General features: G+C 61.0%; 3 protein-coding genes across 3 annotated transcripts; 1 reads left to right on the plus strand and 2 right to left on the minus strand.

The window, feature by feature from the left end:
- Window positions 1-2,302: 2,302 nt before the first annotated feature.
- Window positions 2,303-16,203, plus strand: BESB_024100 (uncharacterized protein; the record flags this gene model as incomplete). The annotated part of the gene is made up of 21 exons (XM_029361112.1): window positions 2,303-2,899; window positions 3,719-3,979; window positions 4,577-5,215; window positions 5,589-5,660; window positions 5,953-6,043; window positions 6,244-7,057; window positions 7,533-7,695; window positions 8,140-8,374; window positions 8,793-8,978; window positions 9,377-9,593; window positions 10,071-10,248; window positions 10,423-10,466; window positions 11,122-11,217; window positions 11,571-11,846; window positions 12,152-12,208; window positions 12,405-12,591; window positions 13,137-13,231; window positions 13,566-13,749; window positions 13,928-14,007; window positions 14,394-14,489; window positions 14,829-16,203. 21 exons carry the CDS (start codon window positions 2,303-2,305, stop codon window positions 16,201-16,203), a joined length of 5,943 nt encoding a protein of 1,980 aa, XP_029215927.1.
- Window positions 16,204-17,561: 1,358 nt separating this feature from the next.
- On the minus strand, window positions 17,562-19,193 carry BESB_024110 (cAMP-dependent protein kinase; the record flags this gene model as incomplete). The annotated part of the gene is made up of 1 exon (XM_029361113.1): window positions 17,562-19,193. The coding sequence occupies one exon, from the start codon at window positions 19,191-19,193 to the stop codon at window positions 17,562-17,564; it is 1,632 nt and encodes a 543-aa protein (XP_029215928.1).
- A 1,415-nt stretch (window positions 19,194-20,608) lies between these two features.
- On the minus strand, window positions 20,609-21,262 carry BESB_024120 (uncharacterized protein; the record flags this gene model as incomplete). The annotated part of the gene is made up of 1 exon (XM_029361114.1): window positions 20,609-21,262. One exon carries the CDS (start codon window positions 21,260-21,262, stop codon window positions 20,609-20,611), a length of 654 nt encoding a protein of 217 aa, XP_029215929.1.
- Window positions 21,263-21,760: the final 498 nt, after the last annotated feature.

Here is a 21,760-nt window from a genome sequence, read left to right on the forward strand (position 1 = left end):
CTGCGGAAGAGGCGGGAGAGAGATTTTTTCGCGGAGGGAGGGACGCATGTGCGTGGCCTTCCATCCTGCACCTCGTCTCCTTCCGGTTGCGGCTCGCTTTGCATGCTCAGAGGCACGGGCAGCGCCGCCGAGAGAAGAGACGTTTAATGGCCTTGTTGCTGTGAACTTTTGTGCGCGGTCGCTCTCCGCATGCGCGCGCAGACACGCATGGACAAAGGCAAAACGAGACCAGCGTCACATATGCATGCGTGCCTGGGCGCGTGGGTCGAAACGCGTATTTTGGCATGCGCGGTCTGGTCTCCGCTCCGGTGTGCCTTTTTCGCGATTAGACCCACGTGCACATCTGGGCACGCCCTTGAGAACTTCACCAGGCCGCCGAAGCGCATCCGAGCGTTTTGCGAGGGAGATGCAGCCACGAGTCAGTTGGAATGCTCACAGCGTGTGCCTGCTTGCAACGCACCGCTGGTCGCAGACACTCGGCGACGCGAGATTTCGTCGAAAATCCTCAACTACGTAATGCTGCACGCGGAACGGAACTGACGCACTCTCTTGCACAGCTCAGCGATGGCGCTCATATGCTATACACATATATATATATATATATATGTGTATATCAGTGTATACATACATGTACACATTTACTTCAGAGTTCAGCCTGCAGCGATACGCTCGTCTGCATTCAGCCTGTGCACATGCATTCGAGCGTAGCAAGAGGCGCGCATGCATCTGCGCGGGCAAGCTCTTCTCTAGATCGAATTGAGAGCAGCAACAACCCGACAACAGTCCGACCTGCTGACCCTTCCGCCTTTCCATATACATACGAATATATATTATTTCTGTATCAGGGATCGTCCTTACATAGTATATATATATATATATATATATATAAATGTATCTGCGTATACACACATGCCCATGTACACACGTACTCTAGAGTTCAGTCTGCAGCGATAGCCCATGCATGCATCAAGAGGATCCTCAGCTTTCGGTAGAGCAGACATGAGGGAGGGCGCTGTCAGGAGCCTCGCGGTTCTCCGCGCGAGAAAAACACTGCAGTTTTCTCTCCGCAGACGCCGTCGTCTCTGCAGCGAATGAAGGGGTTCCCCTGAAGGTTTTCCCAGCTTGGCGCAGACTGAAAAGACAAGGAGCTGAGAACCTGAATCACTTGCGACGCTGCGACTGGCCGCGGAGATAAGACGCGTTTGCTGCGGCAGCCTCCGCCCACCGCTCGGTTCTGCTTGGAGATCACAGCCCTCACAGCGCCTTGAAGTGAACGCTCAAAGAGAAAGAATTTGCTGGAAATGAGCGACGACAAGGACTGCGCCTCGCAGGTCTCGCTCTTCGCCGGAAGGGCAGCCAGCCACGAAGCGCCGCCACAGGTATCCAGGAACGGAGACACGGCGGAGGAGAGAGACTGCGCCGCGAGACTGCTAGCCTCCCCTGCCACCGAATCCTTTCCTGTGGCTGCTTGGATCTGCACGAGTCACAGAGACAAGACACAGAAGAGCCTTCTCAAAAATATCCTCGCCGGAACTGATTCAGAACGGCGCAGCCGAGTTGCGTCCTCCTCTGGGCCTTCGGCACGGCATCGAGACGCCGTCGATGGAGAGAGCAAGAAATATCGAGAAAACGTGCGTCGTGCCACCTCTTTTCGCGCCCTGCAGAACTGCTCGTCTTCCGCCTGCTGCGCCTGCTTAGTTGGATTTTGTTGGGGTTTGAAAAGCGCGACTTGGCTCGCGGAGAGAAAAGAAGAAGAGCAACAGGACAAGGAGGGTGCGCGACTTTGCACACGGCAGCAGACGCGCCAGGAGACACGAGCTGAAACGCGTGGAGGGCGAGAGACGCGCAAGCGAAGCGGAAACGCCCCGACGAAATCTCCATTCTCTTTCTTCTTTCGCTCTGCTTTTTCCTCTCTACGCGGAGCTTCAATCGTCTGCCGCACGCGCGTGTGCGGACACTTCCTCGAAAGCACGCAGCTCGCGTGCCTGCGCTGTGAGCAGGGAGGGAAAGTCGCCCCGAGCCTCTGTGCTCGCTGTTTTCTTCGCTTCGCGCATTTCTCGCCTTTTCCTGATCCCTTGCCTGTTTCCCTCTTCTCGCTCTCTGTCGCGCCTGACGGCAGCCAAGCGGCTGCGCTGGCGAGAAAGCGAACGCGCGCGACTGCTTTCTCGTCCTCCGCGCGTCCCCGTTGTCTCCGCGGTCGCGGCAGCTTCCGCGGTCGCGGCGGCTTCCGCGTCCTTCCCCCCTCCGTCGCCCTTCTCTCTCGCTCCCGCCTTGAGGCGCTTTCTTCTCGCTCGCGGGCACAATGATGCACGAAGTGCTGATAGCCCTTGCGGGCTTCCCGGGGGACGTCTTCGTCTACGAGACACCAGAGATTCCGCGCGAAGAAGCGGCGCTGCTGCGCGGCTCCTCCGCGGCGCCGCCGGCGCCTGCCTCGTCGCTTGCCGCAGACGCCTCTGCAGACGAGGCCAGCCGCGCAGGCGGATTGTTTCTCCATCCGCAGGTCGCGGGCTTTTTCGCGAAGGCCGAGCAGGAGCTCCTGACTCGCCTCGTGCGCCCCGGCTTCCACCTGATGCAGGTGCGGGCATTCATCGCCGCGGTGGAGCAGCAGACGCCTGCCTTCTGGATAGGTCCTACAGGCTCTGCAGACTCTCGGCCGCCGGCAAGAGAGGGCGGCGACCCGCCGGGGGGCCTCGAGGCGGGCTCGCCGGTTTTCTACAGGGGCCTCTACGTCTCCGCGATGGCGCGCGCGATGGATGCCTGCGTCGAGGAGTATCTCAAGAAGCTCGTGGACATCGAGACGCAGCTTCTTCTTCAGCCTCTGCTGCCTCTAACGGCTCTCCATGCGCTTCTCGCCACCGAGCAGTGCAAGATGGAGACGCTCTACGACATCGTGTGCAAGGTGAGAAGAAAGAAAGAAAGGCAGACGGAGAAAGAGAGCGAGCCGGGCTGCGAGGGAGGGGGAGGCGGGACGAAGGCGAAAAAGCCTGACGCCTTTGCCCCGGATGCGGCTCTTCTCTCCTCTCTCTCAGTCGCCGCGACGCTGCGCTCTCTTCTGCGGGGCTTCTTCTGTCAACAGTTCAGCCGGCTTCGGATGTCCTCTCCTCGGGCGTGGCATTATACGCAGCTGAGGCGTTCAGGGGCAAAGGAGAGGCTGCAGACAGCACGACGCCAGAGTCTGGATAGTCGTACAAAAACACTCAGCCCGCTCTTGTCTCTCTCCGCATCTGGCGGGGCGCGGCCTCTCTCTCGCACCCTCATCTTTTCACCCTCCTCTTCTCCTGCTTTTTCGCCTTCCTGTTGCACGTGACTAGTTTCTGCTGCAGTTGGGGATGAACCCCGGTTCATCTGTGCTTTGAGAATGCCTGGCAATTCTGCTGAGGAAAGCGAGCTTTGAAGAAGAGGCGCGTTCTGCGGAGAGAAGGCCCGTTTATTCTCTCTACCCTCTCGTAGCTTTTCTTCTTTTTTCGCTCTCTCCGGCTGTGTGTGTTGTTTCCGGCGCTTGCTTGCGCCTTTCGCTTGCGTCGGTGTGAGCTCGCGTCCCTTCTGCGCGTTTCTCCTCGTCGTTTGCTCCTCTGTCGAATGCCAGTCTTTCCGCGGCTATCTTCTGCGTAGCTCCCCGCTCGGTATCTTTTTTTTCGAGTCTCGCGTCCCGCGCGGCGCGCGTGCCTTTCACGTCTATCTGGTTAGCTGCGTTGTTTCTGCCTATCGATCTCTGCAGGTCCGCAGCTTGGCGATCGCGTGCCGCCTCGCCTCGGTTCCTTCGTTTTCTGCAACTTCAGCCTTTGCTTCCTCGGCTTCTTCCCTCCCTGCGCAGTCGGCGCTGCGTGAGCCCGCTCAGCGAGAAGAGTCGCAGACGTTGACGGTCTCCTGCGGCGCGCTGCTTGACTTTCTGTGGCAAGGCACGCGCAGCGGAAACTCTCTTGTGCAGCAGGTCTACCGGCCGCTGCTGGACGCCTGCGTGCACGTCTTCATCTTCCAGGTACTCGACACCGAGGTCTGCGCACGAAGCGATGCCTTGCGCCTAGCGTTTAGGACTTGTGGGGTTTTTGCATATGGACATGTGTGAAGCCTGATTGAATTTTTCGTATGTGTGACTAAAGCTCCCTTCCTCCTCTGCGCACATAGCGCCCCTGAAATCTACAAACGGTTCAAACGGTTTAGGGTATCCCTTGCGCAAAACAAGCGCTCGCTGGGTGCGTGTCTCGACGTCTCTGAGCAGCCACATACGCGCATCCGCCATCTCTCCTCGAATCGAAGAACGCATGCGCATATCGATGTCAGTGTCTGCCCTGCTGTCTGTCTCTGCGTGTGTATCAAGTAGAAGGACTCGCACTTTTTCTTTTCTCGGGCGTCCTGTAGAGAGACGGATGCCGCGCGCATACGCCAGGAGGTGCTGATGTGTGCAGAGACAGTGCGCATTTTCGCGATATCGTCTTCGGGTCTTTGCGGGCTGTAGGCGTTCCCGCCGTTCTGCCTCTCGTTTTCGTCTCTCGCGCTTGGCCCTGTCTGTGTGTCCATGTGTGGGTTCGCATCTGCATTCGTGTTTCCCGTTGGATTCTTGTCGGTCTGCGTGCAGCTCTCCTCTTGGCTGCTGGCTGGTCAGCTGCTCGACCCTTTTGGCGAGTTCTTTCTTGCGCGCCGCTCGCCGGTCTTTCCGCTCTCTTCGTTCTTTCCTTCGTCTTCCTTCTCGCTGTTTTCGGGGCTTCCTCTCTCGCAGAATTTGAGGCGCGCGAGCCGCCCCCCCGCCGGCGACCAGACGTCGCTGTCTCTCTCTCTTTCTCTCTCGTCTCGTCCCTGCGTCGCGTCTCGTTCCTGCGCATCTTCTTCGGCCGGCGCGTCTGTTTTCTCCGCTGGGCTCTCCGCGGACTGCTTCTCATACGAGAACTTGACGCAGCCACTGTCGCCCGCAGAGCTCTGCTTCGAGTGGGAGTGCGACTTCTCCCTCGTCCCGCCGCGTCTGCCCGCGTCGTGCTTCCCTTCGCTCAAGGCTCCAGCCGCCGCGTCGTCGCCGGCTGTCTCCGCCTTGGGGGGGGCGCCCTCCGCGGGCCTCTTCGGCGCGAGCCGCGGCGACCGCAGAGCGCCGCTCCCAACTTTTCTTCCGCCGGCAGGGGCTGCCACCGTCGTCTTCGTCGGGAAAGCGGTGCGGGTGCTGACACGCAGCGGCCGCTGGACGGAGGCGCAGATGCAGCATCTGCGGCCGCTGGTCGCGCGCATGGTAAGGAACCAAGCTCTGCCGAGAAGCAGACGTAGAAGGCGAGACGGCGGGGAGAAGAGGCGGAAAGGCGCTCCTCGCGCTGATGCGCACAACGAAACACTGCGACGCCGCGCGGACTCCAACTAGCCGCAGAAGAGCCTCCTCCGGAGGTCTGCCAAACACGCCGGCGTAGTTTTATGCCGCACACATCACACTCGTGGCTGCTTGGATGGGCGGCGCCACTTCTGAGGCAAGACGGCGAAGCGCCGCCCGAGAAGGCAGCAAGAAAGAGAGGCAGGGCATGCGACTCAAACAAGGCGCGCGAGCGTCCAGTTCTCCCGTTAGAAGCGTCTCTCACTGTGCGTTCTGTGTTTTTCTTTTTTTCTGTCAACAGCGCCGGGCGTTTCGCCACCCCGCCTCGCCAGCGTCTGTGATTCTTCCTTGCCTTGAGGTCCTTCGGCGCATTGTAAGTTCCGGTCGCCTTGTTTGCGGCCTTTATTTCCCTCAACTTCTGCTCTCAGACGCGCTGCTCTCTTGCTGCCTTCTCCAGCCTCCCTAAACCCTGAGAGGACGCTGCCTTCCTCCTCGCCTTTCACTTCTCAAGCTCCTGCCTCGCCGGAGTTTTTTTTTCTTTTTTCCCTGTCTTTCGGTCTCTCCACCCATTCTCGTCGTGCTCTGAAGCGCTTTGCTTGCGGATGGCGCACGGCGGCGCCGATAACGTGAAGAAGGCACGTTTTTTGCTGCGTTGTCCGTCTCAGACCGGGCGCCTGCTGTGGGAGCTCATCGCTGACGAGGCGGCGCTGGAGGAGCAGCTGCTTTTGCTTCACGATTTTTTTCTTCTTGGCAACGGTAAGGGTCTCGAGAGGCGCGGCCTCGTCTGCATGCTGCGGCGAGCGCACGCCAGAGAACGGGAAGATGAGGGCTCTTCAGTGGAGTGCGCCGTAGCTCACACGTGTCGAGTTTTTTGAGTTCTTGCAGCGTGGAGGACATCCCCACGGCACCATAGGCCTAGACTCTGCCCTACTGGAAAAGCGTGGGTTTCTGTGCAGGTCACTTTTTTCAAGTTTTTCTCGACGCGGCGACGCGCTGCACGCGGCGCCACTTCCCGGCTTCCGACTCGCTGGCGCCGTCGCCCTTCACGTCGCTTCTCTCCTCTGCGCGCCTCGCGACGACTTTCGAGCTCCAACTCCGTCGGTCGTGGCAGCACGCGCTGACTGAGACGGCCTCCTCGTCCGCCGAGACCTCCGAGCAGCCCTCGCGGCGCATGCAGGGTGCCGAGCGGGAGAGAGAGACTTGTCGCCTCGCGCTAAAAGCCGACGCAGCGGAAGACGAAGGCGTGCGCAAAACAGCGTTGGAGCCTGCTGCGCGTCTGCGCGCGTCTTCCGCCTCGCGCGCGGCCTCTGCGACGCCGCGCTCTGCAACGCCACGCTCTGCGACACCACGCTCTGCGACACCACGCTCTGCGACACCACGCTCTGCGACACCACCCTCTGCGATTGTGACGCCGAGGTCGCGTCCTCCCCTGCGGGCGCCCTGTGCCGCTCAGGCGATGAACCACGCAGAAAGAAACCGCTTTTTTGTCGCGCGGCGACAGCGGGCGACGCCGCGCGCAGCGGGCGAGGCAGACGCGGAGAACCGCGCGCTCCGCGCCTTCCGCCTTCGCGTCCTCGGCCGCGGCTTCCACGTCGCAGACTTCTGCAGCGCAGAGAGTCGCCGGCTTGCGATGACTCGCCGGTCGGAGGCGCGGCGAGCGCGCCAGCGACTCCGGCACGACCCATTCGCGCGAGAGGACGGCGATGGAGAGTCGGCAGCCTCCTCCTGCTTGCAAGTTGGAACGGACTTTGTGCTCCGCGGCCGCGCTCGGTGAGGACGACAGGCTGAGAGAGAAGAAAGACGACCCGAGGCTCACAGGCAGGGTGCTGCTGAGAGGCGTGCCGCGTTTCTCGGGTGCCTACTTTAGGGGAGGGGCTTTGCCCGCCTTCGAGGGGCTGCGGCTCATTTTCGGCGTCTAGCGCCCACAGTGCGCGAGCGGGTGGCGCAGCCTGCAACGCGGCCGCGAGTCCCTGCCAAGAGGCGAATGCTCGAGGAGGCACGAAGGCGAAACAGAGGAAAACGACAGTCAGCGCCAGAAGCACCCCAGACAGAGAGGCGACCCTCGAATGCAGATCCCGTGTTGTAGCCACATATCTCTCTGCACGTGCTCTGCTGAGCCAACGCACACTTTATCGTTAAAAACTATATATTCTTAGTGAGGATGAGAGCTGCCACACACACACACACACACACCTGCTTGCACGTTGTATTTGCGGCTCTGTGTGCGAGTTCTGTAAAACCGCAGAGTTCTCGAGAGCGGCGTGTTGGAGCTGGGGCGGGGAGGCGCGGGGGGCGAGGGCGATCGGCAGTCGACCGCGGCGGCCGGCGAGGACGGAGGCAAAGCTCCGAGCTGCCCGCTGGCGGCCTGCATCCACGTCGACAAACAGAGCGTCGCGCACGGGTTCAAGGTGCGGCGCTGCTGCATACCGTTTGCATACCGTTCCTTGCGCGGCGTTCTCTCACGCCCCTGCGTGGGCATCCGCCTCCCTCCTGTCGACCTGTCTCTGTCTGCGCCCTGTGAAGCGCTTTCGCCATGAGTGTGGCAACTGTTTGCGAGAGCGGGAGGCGCACAGTCTCGCATCGGCGCTCGCTCCCTGCGGGCGTGTGCATGCGCGGCAAGGCTTCTCGCAGGGGCCGTCTGCTGGGCTGCGGTTCTGCATCGTTCAGCTGCGAGTCTACTTTTCCGCTTGTGTGTGGTCTGTCTGAGCCGGCGCCTCCCGCACTTGGCCTCCGCCGCTCACTCCGCTGTCGCTCAAGCGTCCACGCCGGTCTCCGCACAAGACGAGGAGGCGGAGCGACGCATCGCTTTGCATGGCTTCCGCGGGGCTCCTTCTCTCTTGGCTGTCTCTCAGCACTCGGTGCGCTTTTGCGTGGCGCCGGCGTCTGCGGGCGCGGCTTCGCATGGCGCGCTCGACCTGTCTGTGTCGTCGCCGACGTCTCTCTATCCCGAGCTCGCGCAGCCGCTAGGGGCGGGGTTCGCCGTCGTCTTTCAGAGCGCGAAAACGCCCGCGTCTTTTCAGCCGCGCGCCCCCAGCCCCTCGTGCCCTGCCTGCGACACGAGCTGTCCTCTTTACTGGCCTCGAACGGGTAAGCGAACGCAGTAAAAAACGTGAGAAGGAAACGCTGGGCGGGGACACGTCGGAGCTGCAACCCAGAAGACGCGAAAGAGAGAGGAGAACGCGTGCGAGAGGCGACGACGTCACGATCACGATCTTTATAGTCTTAGCGCCTGATTTGATCATATGGGAGTTCTAATCCTCCGGGTGTCGTAGCGTAGCTGGCGAGGTAGCGTTGCCGCCTCTCTTCTCGGTGCACGCTGCAGGCTGCGTGCGGCGCCGCTGCCAGCTCGCCGGAGCGTCTGCCCCCCTCCCCCCCCCCCCCCCCCCCCCCCTCGTCCCTGAGGACCTACGGTAGCGCGTGCGAGCTTCGCTGCCAAGCAGTGCTTTCCTTTGCGACTCATTTACCTTCTCGCGGTGGGCTGGCGCTATGAGCTGTGCGGCTTCAGGGGACTGCGTCGCTGTCGAGGTCCGCGTGGCGAAGCTCGCGCGCCGCGCGCTGCGGGCTCTCGATCGCCACGAGCGCGGAGACGGCGCGGAGGACGCAAGCGAAGAGAGCGACGAGGGAGCGTTGTCGGAGTCCCTGCGCCTCGACGACGAGGCGGTGCTGGTTGCGGACGTTGCTCTCTTCCTCGGTAGGCCCTAGAGAGAAAAAAGGGAGAAAGAGAAGATCTCGCCGACAGGAGTCTGCGGCCCGTTTGTGAAGCGTGCACTCGACTGACGCCCGCGCTGGCGCAGAGAAACCTCTTGCCTTCTCGCCGCACTAGGCGGCGGTTTCCAGCGATCTTTTATTCTGCGGATATCCCTACAGTAGTGACTCAGGCGCGCCTCCAGCACGGGCGAAAAACGAGTTTTTCCTAGATCTCGCGGCCTTCCCCTGAGTGAGGCGGAGCGCGGAGAAAGAGGGCACCTCGGGCCTCTCTCCTCGGCTGCTTCGAGTGGCAACCCACCGAGCGCGCTTGGCCTTAGAGCGAGCGCTGCGGCTGGTGACTGGATCGTTCACGCGCTGGACGTGCCTCTCGTGTGCTCTCAGGAGGAGTGCAGGGGAAGTGGGCACAGGGCCGGGTGGAGGGCGTGTCGGCGTCGTCGCCTGCAGCCTTATTCGGCTCCTTCGCTGTGCCGCCGACGAGCGCGGATGCCGCTTCCGCCGCCTCCTCTTCACCCCCGGAGGTCTTCAAAGTGCAGCAAGCTAGGCGCGAATGGCCGCTTCACGCGTGCGAGGACTTGGCGGACGAGGCCCTCAGACTCAAGTGAGAAAAAGGAGACGCCTCGCGCCGATTCGACCCCCACGGCGGGGGGTTGGGGGACAAGGGGGGGCGGCGCGTTTCTCGCATGCGCGCATCTCACCTGCGATCTCGGCGAGAGCGAGCGCCTCCCCTCGCGACTCCTCGTCCCCTACGCCTGGCGCAGAGTCTCTGTCTGTCTCGCTTGTTCCCGGTCTCCTAGTCACCGTGAGGCAGACCTCACCCGCCTCGCGAGGAGCGGCTGCGTTTCCGCGCACTTCGACCCTCTCCCTTCCTGCTTGCTCGTGTGCTGTCTCCTTCATGGAGACCAGTTCCCTTTTTCTCGTGTTCGGCGCCGGCCCTGCTCTTCTCCGGCACTTGCTAGCTTTCTCCGCGCGTTTGTGGTCTTTGTGAGTTTGAGCTCGAGCCCGTCGCCGCTTCGCGTCTGCTTGTCTGGTTTTATTTTTTACTCGTTTCTTTCGGCGCACTCGCTTTTTCACTCAGGCTGCACTACCTGGCGGAGCGCCACGAGCTTCGGGTGTACGTACAGCGCGCCTCCGAGCGTGAAGAGGACCCAGAGGCGAAAGGCGCGCGGGACTCTGAGAAAGACATGAGGAACCTGCAACCTTCCCTCCGGGCGAAATCTGAGGATTCCCCCGTTCTTCGGGTGCCGTTCTTTGACGTAAGTTCACTTCCGCCTCTTTTCCTGTGCTCTGCGGGCGTCGCTTTGCGTTGTGTGAAGGCGCCACGGCGCCGCGCGTCTCGTTTCTCGCAGGCGCGTCTGTTAGCTTTGCCAGCGTGTCGCTCGCTTCTTGAGTTGTTTTTCCTTTCCTTCTGCTCGCGGTGCTGCCTTCAGCTCGCCCAGGTCGTGACGACCGAGCAAGGCGCGGCGTTCGTCGGGTGAGCTGCGCCTCGCGTCGATGCGTAGATGTGGCTCAGACGCGGGTTTCGATTTCGAATTTCTGCGCACGGGCGTGGACGTTCGAGTGCATCCGCACTTCCGTGCGGGGGGGCGCTCAAGGCAGAGAAGCGCACGAGAGCGAGAGGGAGGGAAAACGAGAAAAATTAGCATACGCGCGGGGGAGATCCGCGTGAGGGCGAAGGAACGCGGAGGCGACAAGTCGCAAGAGGAGGCGGAAGGCAAACGCGAAGAGAACGGCCATCGCGAGGAAGCATGCAAGACGAAGAGGTCGCCGGCGAGCGCGAGCTGAGACCTGCGGTCGTCAAGCCACGAAAAGCAGCGAGGAAGAGGATAAATAAGAGGGGGGGGAGAGGGCGGGGCGAGCGAAGGCAAGAGTTCGAACGAAACAGACGCTCAAGAGAAGCTCTCCGCACGTGGCTCCGAGAAGAATGCACTCTCTTCAGCGCACGCAGTGTTGCATAGATCCACGTGCCTCCACTCTTAAATATGAACTTGCGTCAGCATGTATTTGTGCAGGTAGAGGGACGTGGAGGTCTTCTCCATTCGCTTTTGTAGAGAGATCTGCGTAGAGAGAGGTGAAGACTTGCGAGTGTAGGACGCGGTTTTCTGTAAGTTGGTGTTAATCGATCGCAGGTTGTTCAGCGTCCCTCTGTGTCATGAGCATCGCCTGGCGGCCTTAGCGCATCCACGCGAGAGAGCCTCCCGCTGCACGATGACAAGCAGTGACTGGTAAGACCGAGGTTTTGTGAATGACCTGCGTTGCTGGCTCACGACGGAAAGATTCGTGTCTCTCCGGCCTCCGTACTCGTGACTCTCCAACTCCGCACCGCGTGCTTCCAGCCGATATCTGCTAGAGCGGCGTTTGACGAGCGTGGAGTCTCTCTCGCGATTTCGCACGTTTCCTTTCGGTTGGAACCGGGGTCGATGCCTAACTTCTGACTCCTTGTCTTGCCCAGAGATCTGCGCCACGCGTGTCTTGCCCCGTTCGCGCTCGCGGCGGTCCACGGCGTGTGGTGGCCCCGGGCGACGCTATCTGCCTCGACCAGTCCACTTTTACGTTTTCATTTTTTTCACTTTCCCAGCCCGATTCTCGTCCACGAGTGGAGCCACGAGGCGCATCCGGGCCCCCTGCAACTGCCGTCGGCCGCGGCGCTTGGCGAGTTCCAGAATGCCTCGCTGTCCGCGCCTGGCGCCGAGAGAGACTCGGGGCTCTCTCTGCACGCCAAACTGCGCTCGCAAGCGGATCTGTGGCAGCAGCTGCAGCTGCTGTTTCTCCCGCGGTGGCCGATTCCTCTGCTCATCTCGTCCGCGAATCTGGAGTGCTACAACGCCCTCTTCCAGTTCCTGCTCGAAACCAGGTAGCCCTTTGTTGCCTGGGCCCCCTCCCGATATGAATGGTGAAGGGTTCTGCAGAGATCTGAGCATGACTCTGGCGGCTGCGCGATACAGACAAACAAGTCTTTTGACTGCAGGACCTCCCTGGGCTGGAAAGCGCGTCTCCGCTCTTTCGCGTTTGCGTGGGGGTTCGCGTCGCCGGGTTTTGGGGCGACGCGAGGCGCGCGCAGCGTCTCGGCCTTCTTTGAGCTGTGTGTGCGTTTGCGTCTGCTCCTGGCATTCCCCGGTCTCCACGGTCTGTCCGCTTCGATGGACGTTTTGCGCTCAGGCACCTTCATTTCGAGCTCCAGCGCCTCTGGCTGGACGGAGGCTTCATCCGGAAACGGTAGGGAGACCGGGTTCTCGGCGATGGCGTGTCTCGGAGTCTGCGCTTCAGCGGCTGGCGTCCGCGCGCCGCGTCTGCGCGTGCGCATGCGCATGCGCATGCGCGTGTTTTCCCCCTCCGCCGCGGCTTCCTCGCTTGGCCTCTCGCTCCCCTCGCATCCGGGCGGCGCGTCTGTGTACCTGTGCGTTCTCCTCAGGCAGTGGTGCCGGCGGCCAGGGGGCGGGCGCGCACGGGTCTCTCCCCGGGGTGCGGCGGGGGCCCGGGGGCCCCCGGCCGAAGCCCGCGAAGAAACTCAGAGCTGGGACGCGGTGTGGATGCTCCGCGCGCGCATGACGTTTCTGCTCGGTCACGTGCTGCAGCACCTGCTGACGGTAGTTGTTCAGGTAGGGCGGCGCGGCGAGGTGGCGGGCGCGAAGGGACAGGAGCGAAGGAGGAAAGCCGAGCTGGCGACAAGCCGCGGGGCTCATCCTTTCTGCAGCGAGCGGCCCGGCACTGCCCGGGGTCTCAACGAGCAAGCGAATAGTCCGCTTCGCTTGCGCAGGTAGCGACACAGCGCGGATGTAAATAAGTGTACTGGCTGAAGTGTGTTTTCGGGTAGGAAGGAGCAGCTAGACGCGGCAGCACGTGTAAGACAACGTGGCAGGAAGATCAACATGAGGGCAGCAGTAATAGACTGTCGCGTATATGCAGGGAATGACGACGAGATAGGGGCGTGTAGGGAGAGGAGACATGCACTCGTTTCCACAGATGCTCGGGCCGCGAAGGTGCCCGGGGGTAGCCGTGCAGAGACGGCCATCGCTCCTGGCTCGATGCACACTGTGTTCGCCAGGAAACCTGCAGATTCGCTGGTATTCTGGCGGCAGAGGTTCGCCGGGGAGCCCGGTCTGAGACTTTAAGCTGCGTTCTGCTTTTTTGAACATTGGAGCAGCCGGCGTTCCGCCACTTGCAGAACGTGGTCCGGGAGAGCGTGGACTTTGATCAGATTAAGTGCAGCCACGATAGTTTTCTTCTTCAGCTTGCCTCGTGAGTTTCCCAAGCTCGACGACAGTCGGACTGCAGGCTGCTCGCCCCTCATCCTGCGCCGCAGCTCTGCGAGACATCGGCACCCCTCTGTCAGCTGCACCTTCTCTCTGCCTGGCGCAGGCAGGCGCCCTCCGCCTTCGCTCTGCGTCTGTGCTGTCGCCCTACGTTTCGAAGCAAAGCGACTTCTCGTGAGGGTTTAGGTAGCGCGGCGCCACTACCCCCGCCCCCCTCGTTTGAGCGGGGAAGCAACTCAGCTCGAGGTCGGCGCCGTGGGTGTCTCCGGATCGTCCTCGGTGTAGATTTCTCGCGTATGCACGCGCGACTGGCTTTGCAGGAAATGCTGGCTGCGGCTCTCTTCGCTCCTCCGGCCCTTCCTCCAGTCTCTGCAGAGCGTGCGCCGCTTCGTGGAGGTCTTCGGCTGCCTTGTCGAGCGCCACACTGCGACGCTCCGGGGGGGCCCGAGCCGCACCCGCGACGGCAGCGGCAGGAGTCACGCACTCGATGCCTCGACGACCTCGGTACGCGCACAAGAAAGCGATATATATTGATCCATTTTTGCGTGTGCGTATGCATGTGCGTTCCGGCGTTTCGTTCTGGGGCTTGAACGCAGGGTGAGACGCGGAGAGAGAGTAGGGGAGAGAGCGAAGGCGCACTGCACGCGAAGAGAAGGTGTTTTCTGTGCTGCTGCGTGTTCAGGTATCTGACTCGCTCTTCACTGAGGCGGTCATGGGCGTCGAGGAGTGGCGCGTTGTGCGCGTGAAGCTGCGCGCGATCCAGTGAGTTACGCTTGCCTTTTCTCGACCCACCTGACTTCCCTCAATTTTCCGCCGGCCTTCGTGCATAGGCTCGGCAGCGTGGGCTTCCGGCTGTCTTCTTTCTGGAATTCCTTCGCAGTAAATCCCTTCCTTTGTGTCACTCGCCACCCGCCTCGCGCTTCATCGCCTCCCGCCTCGCGCTTCATCGCCTCCCGCCTCGCGCTTCATCGCCTCCCGCCTCGCGCTTCATCGCCTCCCGCCTGTCGTGCGGCCGCCCTCTTAGGGGCTCTGCTCGGTTTCCGTTCTTCCGTGTGTATCTGTCGTCTTCTGGTCTTGTTTCTCGCTCCGAATGCTTCATCCTCCTCAGTCCCTCATCCCTTCTTTTCTTTGGAAATTGCGTGCTTCAGGGACGAGCTCCATAGGGGAGTTTTAGGATTCTTCGCGGAACTTGCGGCGCTTCGCCAGAACCCGCTGCATGCGCAGCTCGACGCGCTCATGGTGGAGTGAGTCTCGATTACTCTCTGTCGCACGCAGTTCAACAGGAACAAAAGAATTGGATATATTAGAAAAAATTGGCAGCTTTCGCGAAGCAGCGGAGCAGGGGATATGGCCGCAAAAAAACACGCGGAGGTTGCGTTCTACGCAGTGTTGCGGCGTTTTTTCATTCACGCGAATGCTCTGCATTTACCTCTCTTTCCGTAGGAGTTGCTTCCCCCAGTTGCGTCTCACGCAGAGAGAGGCCTCTTCTGGTGCCTCCTGTCTGCGGGCCCGCTCCAACCTGAGGGCGAATCAGAGTCCAGCGCGCGCCTGTGACTTGTCGATTTTTCCTGTCCCGGGCGCAGCTTTGACTTCAACGGCTTCTTTTCGAAGCTCTCGGGCCACAAATTGCTCGGGGCTATCTCCGCCTCCTCGCCCCAGCCTTCGCCGACTGCGTCCGCTCCTGCAGCGACGTCGTCTTCTTTCCGCGTCGTTCCAACGCGAGGTCCGTCTGCCGTAGCCGCGTCTGCCGCAGCGCTGGACGTCTTTGCCGCTGGACAGGGGCCCTCGAGGGGGACGCCCGCCGCAGCCGCGTCGCCGATGCCGCAGTCTGAGGCGGAGGCGTGGAGAGACAGAGCCGCAGGCTCGAGGCGCCCAGGGACGCCGCGGCCGGCGCAGTTGAGCGAGGACGAAGAGACAGAGGAAGAGCCAGACGAAGAGTCAGGTGAAGAGGCGGACTCTGTAGGCGCAGGTGGAGGCGAGGGCGCGAGAAACGGCGCAGAGGGCTCGTTCGCGTTTCGGTGGGGCGGAGACGCGGATAGCGATGAGCGCAGTGGGTGGGAGAGCCGAGGAGACAGAGAGAGAAAAAGAGCAGACGCCTTCGAGTGGGAAGATGGGCACGGTTTCATGGATTCAGGAGCAGCCTTTCTGCGTGCCCATTCCTCTCTGTCGCGCGGCCCGTCGGCTTTCGAGCGCGGGCGCCAGGAAGCCCGTTCGCTTCAGAGACCGACCAACGCACCTTTCTCTCTACTGCGCGATTCCCCGGAAGCCCCGGCGTCTCGCTGTCCGTCTTCGGCGGTCCCACTGCCGTCGTTTGCCTCCGTGTCTCACTCGCCTCCATCTGCCCGGAGGGCCTTGGTCCCTCCGCCTCCGCCGGCGCCGATGTTCGCGCCGGTGCGCGGCGGCGGAGTTGCTTCGGTGAGAGCGCCGCCGGAAGGGGGCGAGCGGCGGTCAAGCAGTCGAGAGTGCGGGGCTCCTTCCGCCGGGCGCGGGGAGCGTGTGGAGGAGCGCGCCGCGGGAGGCGCCGCTGTGGCTCCACCGGAATGGAAGCCTCGTTTTCGCGGCTTTGCAGCGGACAGGCCCGCCGAAGAAAACGCACCCGGAGCCTCGCGGGAAAGCAAAAACTGCGTGGGGGTTCACGACGGGTCGCACGGGGCCCGCGGCTTCAAAGAGACGCCGCCCCAGCCGACAGACGCTTCGCTCCGGCATCGCTCGCGGGACGCAGGAGCAGAGGGCGACTACATGTGGGATCCGAATTTGTCTCGCGCCGAGGCAAGAAGAGACAGAGCCAGAGGCGACGCGGCAGCACAAGACACGACGCCGCACGCTCTCGGAGGAGACAGGGATTCTTTCTGTGGCGACCTGCAAGCGCGGGCGAGGGCTGCGCTCAAGGAAGCGCGCGAGCGCGCCGCTCAGCGCAGGCTTCTTCAGTATCAGCAGGACTCTCCATCTTGGTCCTAGGGGTTTCTGAGGCCTTCTTGTTCATAGTTCTCAAGAAGCCAACGCAACGTTCGTTTCTTCCCTTCTGTATCTTCTGAGCCTTTGCGTGCACAGCTCCCCCGTGAGTGTGTGGCAGACGCACTTCCGCTTGGTTTTCCAAGCTCTCTCGCGCGACCGGTCGTTTCCTTTTGTATGCATGGACCCTTCTTCGTTTTTTTGCTGAGGCGCCATTGTCAAATTCGTGACTCGTGTTGATCCCCGCTGAGGGAAAGCGCAGACGACCTGTCGCTCAAGGTGATCTGACAGTAGGCAAAGTGCAGAAAGGCAGAGTCAACACCGCTGTGTGACGAGGGGATTCCTCTGGGCGCCCGCGGCGATCTCTTGCCACAGCTCTCAAGCGGCTCCACCGGAAAGCCCTCCGACCGCGGAGGGTGAACCCGATGCGCGGACGCTGTAGTGTTGGAAAAATAGGCATATAGGCGATCTTTGTCGCGAAGCCGGTAGAGTTACATTTAGAAGCCCGTAGACCCCCCAGGCAGGTCGTCGGCTTCAGCAGTTTTGTGGGATTTTTGCGGTCGGAGGCAGCATCATCCCAGGACAAAAGTTTGCTCATCCAGAAGGATCGTTCAGCGGAAAATGTCGGCAGACTTTCATCGCACGCTTAGAGCGACAGCACGTCCTGTGTCTCTGCTTCTTCCCAGACAACTCGCGCGGCCACGCGTTTGCAGCATCACAAAAATGCAGCTAGGTCACGACCATGGTGTTAATCCTCGTGAGCAGGCCGACTTGAACTGCCGTGTCGAGGCTCGACATCGGCACGAAGAGTCTAAGATCTGGATAGAATTGCCTGCGTGAATGACCGATTAGATTCCTCGATTTCAGTGCTAGCTTCCGCTCACGTGTTCTGGCCCCTCACGACTTTTGGCTCTCCTACTGCCGAGGTGGGGCCCACGAGCTGGCACCATTTTTTGCAGACTTTTCAGCAAGTTTGTGCAGCGAAAACGATTTAGTCGACTGTCAGACACTCGTTTGAGTTGACGGCACCCTCGGGTTGCGATGTGTTACGAAACATGACACTGCCTGTGGCGCTGGGCTACATCCAGGCCGCCGCACAAGACGCGTACAGCACACAGATGGTGGACACAAAAAGGAATTCAAAGCGAAAATGTGGCAACTGGCAAATCACAGCTATCCAAGGGTGTTCATTGCTAGAAAAGTAGATTCCAAGCCCCAGCGGGGGCACGCGGCGCCGCCCGGTCGCGTCTCAGCTTGTGGGTCGTATTCCGTGTGCGGATTGAGTAGTAGTCCATGGTGTTGGTGCCCGCGGCAGGATATCCAGGCAGACACCCTGAGCCTCACGGGCGGAGGAACGCGATCCCTCAAAGGTGATTTTCGTCAGAGCTCGCACGCGTGATCATCTCCACGATGGCCTGGAAGTCTGCGTCATCGAGTGCGGCCTGCGGCAACAGGCGAGCCCAGCGTCTTTGGTTCATGAACTTGCGCAGAAGGTTCTGGACAGGCAAGGGCATGTCGGGCGAGCACTGCTCAAAAGTGAGCACCGCGGCGAGGTTCTGCAGGCTGGCGTACACGGTCGCAGGATGCGAAACCTCGACTTTTTCTGAGGAGTCTACGCCGGGAGTCCCGATGTTGAACGGCAGTCTTCCGCACCAGAGCTCATAGAGAATGACTCCGAGGGGAAAGGCGTCACGAGAGTACGTGTAGGGTGTACTCTGGTCTTCAAATACCTCGGGTGCGCTGTATCTGCTTTGCTTCGAGGTGACGAGTCTCTCGCCGTGGCGACGAGCGTGGCCCAAGTTGGAGAGGTAGAAGAGACCGTCGCTGAACAGCAAAAAGCTCTTCGGGTCGAGTAAGCCGTGGACAAGGCGACTGGAATGCAGAGCGGCGAGGAGTTGAGTGGTCTGAACAGTTGCGGCCAAGCGAGCTTCTGTAAGTGCGCGCTTGTCGAAGGTCTCCGCCTCTTCGCTGCGTAAGAAGCGAGTGATGGAGAGCAGCGAGACAGCGGCGCGAGGCACCAAGAGAAACTGTGTCACGGTCTTGGCAGCGTCGACTGTCGCCTCCTCAGGGTACACCAGCGTATCAATGGGGGCGACGATGCGGATCTGCTGCATAGCCGCCTCAGGGTCCTTCAGCCCAACCAGATCCAGCACTCGCGCCTCGGTCGCTGCGACGGTCAGTTGTTCCTCCTTATTGCCAAAGAAGATTTTGACTGCGATGTCGGTTTTTGCGTTCTGCACGCTCGCAGCGAAGACCGCGCTGTAGTCTCCCGAGCCCAGCGCCTCACCAATAGTCAGGTCGACGGCGGCGCCAGTCGTCGCGGACACCAGTTTGATCTGCGTGCCTTCACCCACCTGCGCCTCGCGGGCAATGTCCAGGATCTCGCCCTCGGGCACCTTCACAGGCAAAGAGGTTGCGAGGAAAGCCAGAACTGCTTGCCCCGGAGCTTGGTTCGACGTGAACCTGAACGGCGTGCGCCGACCGAATCTCCCGCGGAATCGATCAGCCATATTCGCCAGCCCCGTGCGCACGCGACGCCACCCTTGGCCAAGTGCACTCCTTGCCCTACTCGCAGCGCCCCCGAAACTGCGCCTCCAGCTCCGCAGGCGCTCCATGAGTCTCTGTCGCCTCGAGAGTGGAGCCTCAGGAAGCGGCGTCTCTGGCGCCGCCTCCGGATCCAGCTCGGCCCCTCCCGCAAAAGTCTTGAGTTCAATGGCCTGCGGCTCCTCTTCACTCTTGGGTCGTCGCCTCCTGAAAACACGCGAGCGCCGCATCCATCCTCCAAGGCGCTGGAGTAGACCCCGGCGACGCGTTTTTGACTCCTCGATCTCCGCGAACGACGCCGGCAGGTAATCTGAGAAATAGTCCGCCTCCAGGGCGCCTGCCGGCTCGGCGAGAGTCAGATTGTCGTAACTTCTCACGCTCAGACACGGGACTGGCGTGGCGCACAGGCCGAGCAGGCCCGCCGCCGAGGCCACCCACGCCACAGCTCTCATTGTTTAACAAGCAGATCTCGCAGGAAAGAACCCGCGGAGGACCGGGCACGACGAGCCGCAGCCTCGATTTCGATACGACTCAGAACACGACAGGCGCGCAAGTCGTGTGCGACAACAGCGGCAATCACGTCCAACGCGGAAGGTGCGAGTTTTTCTCTTTTAAAAAAACGGTTATCTGGAGAGCGAGGCTTCGAAAAGGGCTCGAGCAAGGGCTTTGCGCCGCAGGGGTTTTGCGACCTTTAGTAGACAGCTAGCGAGCGCAGTCGGCGTCTGCCACCCACGTGTCTTGTGAGGGCGCGCTGGCGCGGCGTGCGTCGGGGGTCGCTTCTGCGTTGCGACTCGCGCTCGTCGTGCCCTCGAGGTAGCCGTCGACCCCGTCCGGAAAGCTGCAGAGTTGCGCCTGATCGATCTCCACCCGTCCCTCTGTTGCTGGGAGAAAACCTCCTAGAAGTGCACCGCTCCTGGCGAGGGCCTACGGGTGGAGGGGGTTGCTCTGAATGGCGCGACTTCGGGCGCTCCTGTCTGTCAGGGCGGGGGCGTAGGCGCGTGGCGAGCCGGCGGGGTTCCAAGCCCGCAGCAGAAGGCTCTTCCAGCATGTGCTTTTGGCTTCTACAACTGATTCTAAGCGCGCAACTCGTTTTTGCCGCTCGCTGACTCCTGGGGTCTCCCTCTGGGCTCTCGCGAGGCGAACGCGTGCCCGGTTGTTGGGGTCACCAAAAATGTCTGGCTGTTTTGCGAACGAGCCAGGAAGTCATCCGAACGTGCCGCCCTGACCAGCTCACAAACAACCGGTAGGCTTACTCTATCCTTCTGGGAGACTTGTTCTTGTGCCTGGTGGCAAGTTCCCGGCGGCAACTCGCAACCACGTTGACAAGGACGCGGCCGCGTCGTCGTCTGAGTGTTTCATTTTGTCTCCTCTGCGTCTATAATCGTGGATAGCGACCCCTGCGCTTTGCTCACGTGTCTAAAACGGAGAATGAGTTGCGAGCTCCAGCAGCGCCGTGTCTGTCGGCAGGCTCAACAGGCGTCGGCAGATCACCATCAGACTCGCAGGCGTGATCGAGTCCGTTCCTCCGCGGCAGGAAGGAAGTTGGTAGTCCGCGAAACCATTCCAGCGTATTTCTCTTCGTAACTAGAGGCGGTCCGACACTCAAGCGACTTCAGAAGTCTTGCAAAGGCCCTCCTATCGCGCAGGCGCGGCCGCTCTGCGAGCCCTACAGAATCATCGTTCGCCCTTTTGATAGGACTGACGGCTTGAAAGGCATACAGCGATTTGTGGGTCTCCCGTGAAGCAAGTAGTGTCGGTTGAGTGGTGCCTGGAGCGCTGCGAGCTTTGCACTTCCTTCACCAGGATCTTCTCCAATTGCTTACTGTATAGAGCATACGCGACGCGCTAAACGTCCAAAGAAACAGCACTACGGGCTCAAAGTGCTCTTGTAATGCATCAACGTGTGCGCGTAGGCATCGATGTGTCGCTTGCACTGCTCTCGTTGCTCAACAAGAGTCCAGTCTATGATTGTTTGCTGGAAACGATGCTGAATCCGTTGGCCTCGCAAGCCACTGAGGCTGTCCAACTGTGCCTCTGAAACTTGCGGCGATGTTGAAGTCGTCCCCCTTAGCTTGCTGTGGACTGGCGCGCTTGCGTGCGTCGCGCTGTAGTCTACGTAGTAGGCAGCGTCCTCGGCGATCGCGTAGCCGTTCTGAGAGGCTGCAACACCGAAATTCGTTGGCGTCCACCATGGTGCGTGCCCGATGACGTGGTCAGGCAGCGTGACAGCGAGTAGCATCGCAACGCAGATGGCGGCATTCATCGCCATGTCACCCAACGTAAATACGAACTCAAAGATTTGGACCCATGGCCTGCGTCGTGAGACGGCTGCCTGGTGGTGCGCCTGTGGTCGGGTTTCGAGACAGGGATCTTCGCTGACGTCCTTGGAAGACGACAGTCTCGGATATTGAGCCACAGTGTCGGGAGCACGGGCGACAGCGAAAGCGACACGCGTTGTCTTCCTCGCGAAAGCGCCATCCTCGTGTAGATGCGTCACCGCACGCGCACCCGGACTCATCATATCTCTTTGTCCAAATGGATTTCGTGGAAAACCTAAACTCCACACATCTGATCAGCAACCAGGAACTGGCTGCTGATACAGTTATCCGAGACGCACCGCCCTGAACCCTAAACTGGAGTACTAGCCAGCGTCGACCAGATTCAAATACAGCTGCTCTGGATGTCTCCCGGACTCGGGATCAGGGTCTGCGCTGCCACATCTCGATAAAGTTCATTCTCCCAAGCCCGATTCTCAGGGTCGCTCAGATGCAGAGAGACCGCTGCGGGCGAGACGGCCGTTCCCTTCTGAATCCGCGCTGCACGCAGAAGAGAGCTGCATGCGAAACGAGGGAACATCGAAAGCAGCACGGGCTGTGACAAGAAGCAGATTCCAACGAAGCAAAGAGAGAGAAATAGGAGACAAACGGCGCCGCGTGACGAAAGAAAGGACTCGCTCGAAGCGTTTTAATAAGACGAACAGGACAAGCATCTGACAAGACGAAGCAGATGGTGAGCCAAA

This window comes from Besnoitia besnoiti, chromosome XII, assembly GCF_002563875.1.
Source record: "Besnoitia besnoiti strain Bb-Ger1 chromosome XII, whole genome shotgun sequence".
Taxonomy (NCBI): Eukaryota; Apicomplexa; class Conoidasida; order Eucoccidiorida; family Sarcocystidae; genus Besnoitia; species Besnoitia besnoiti.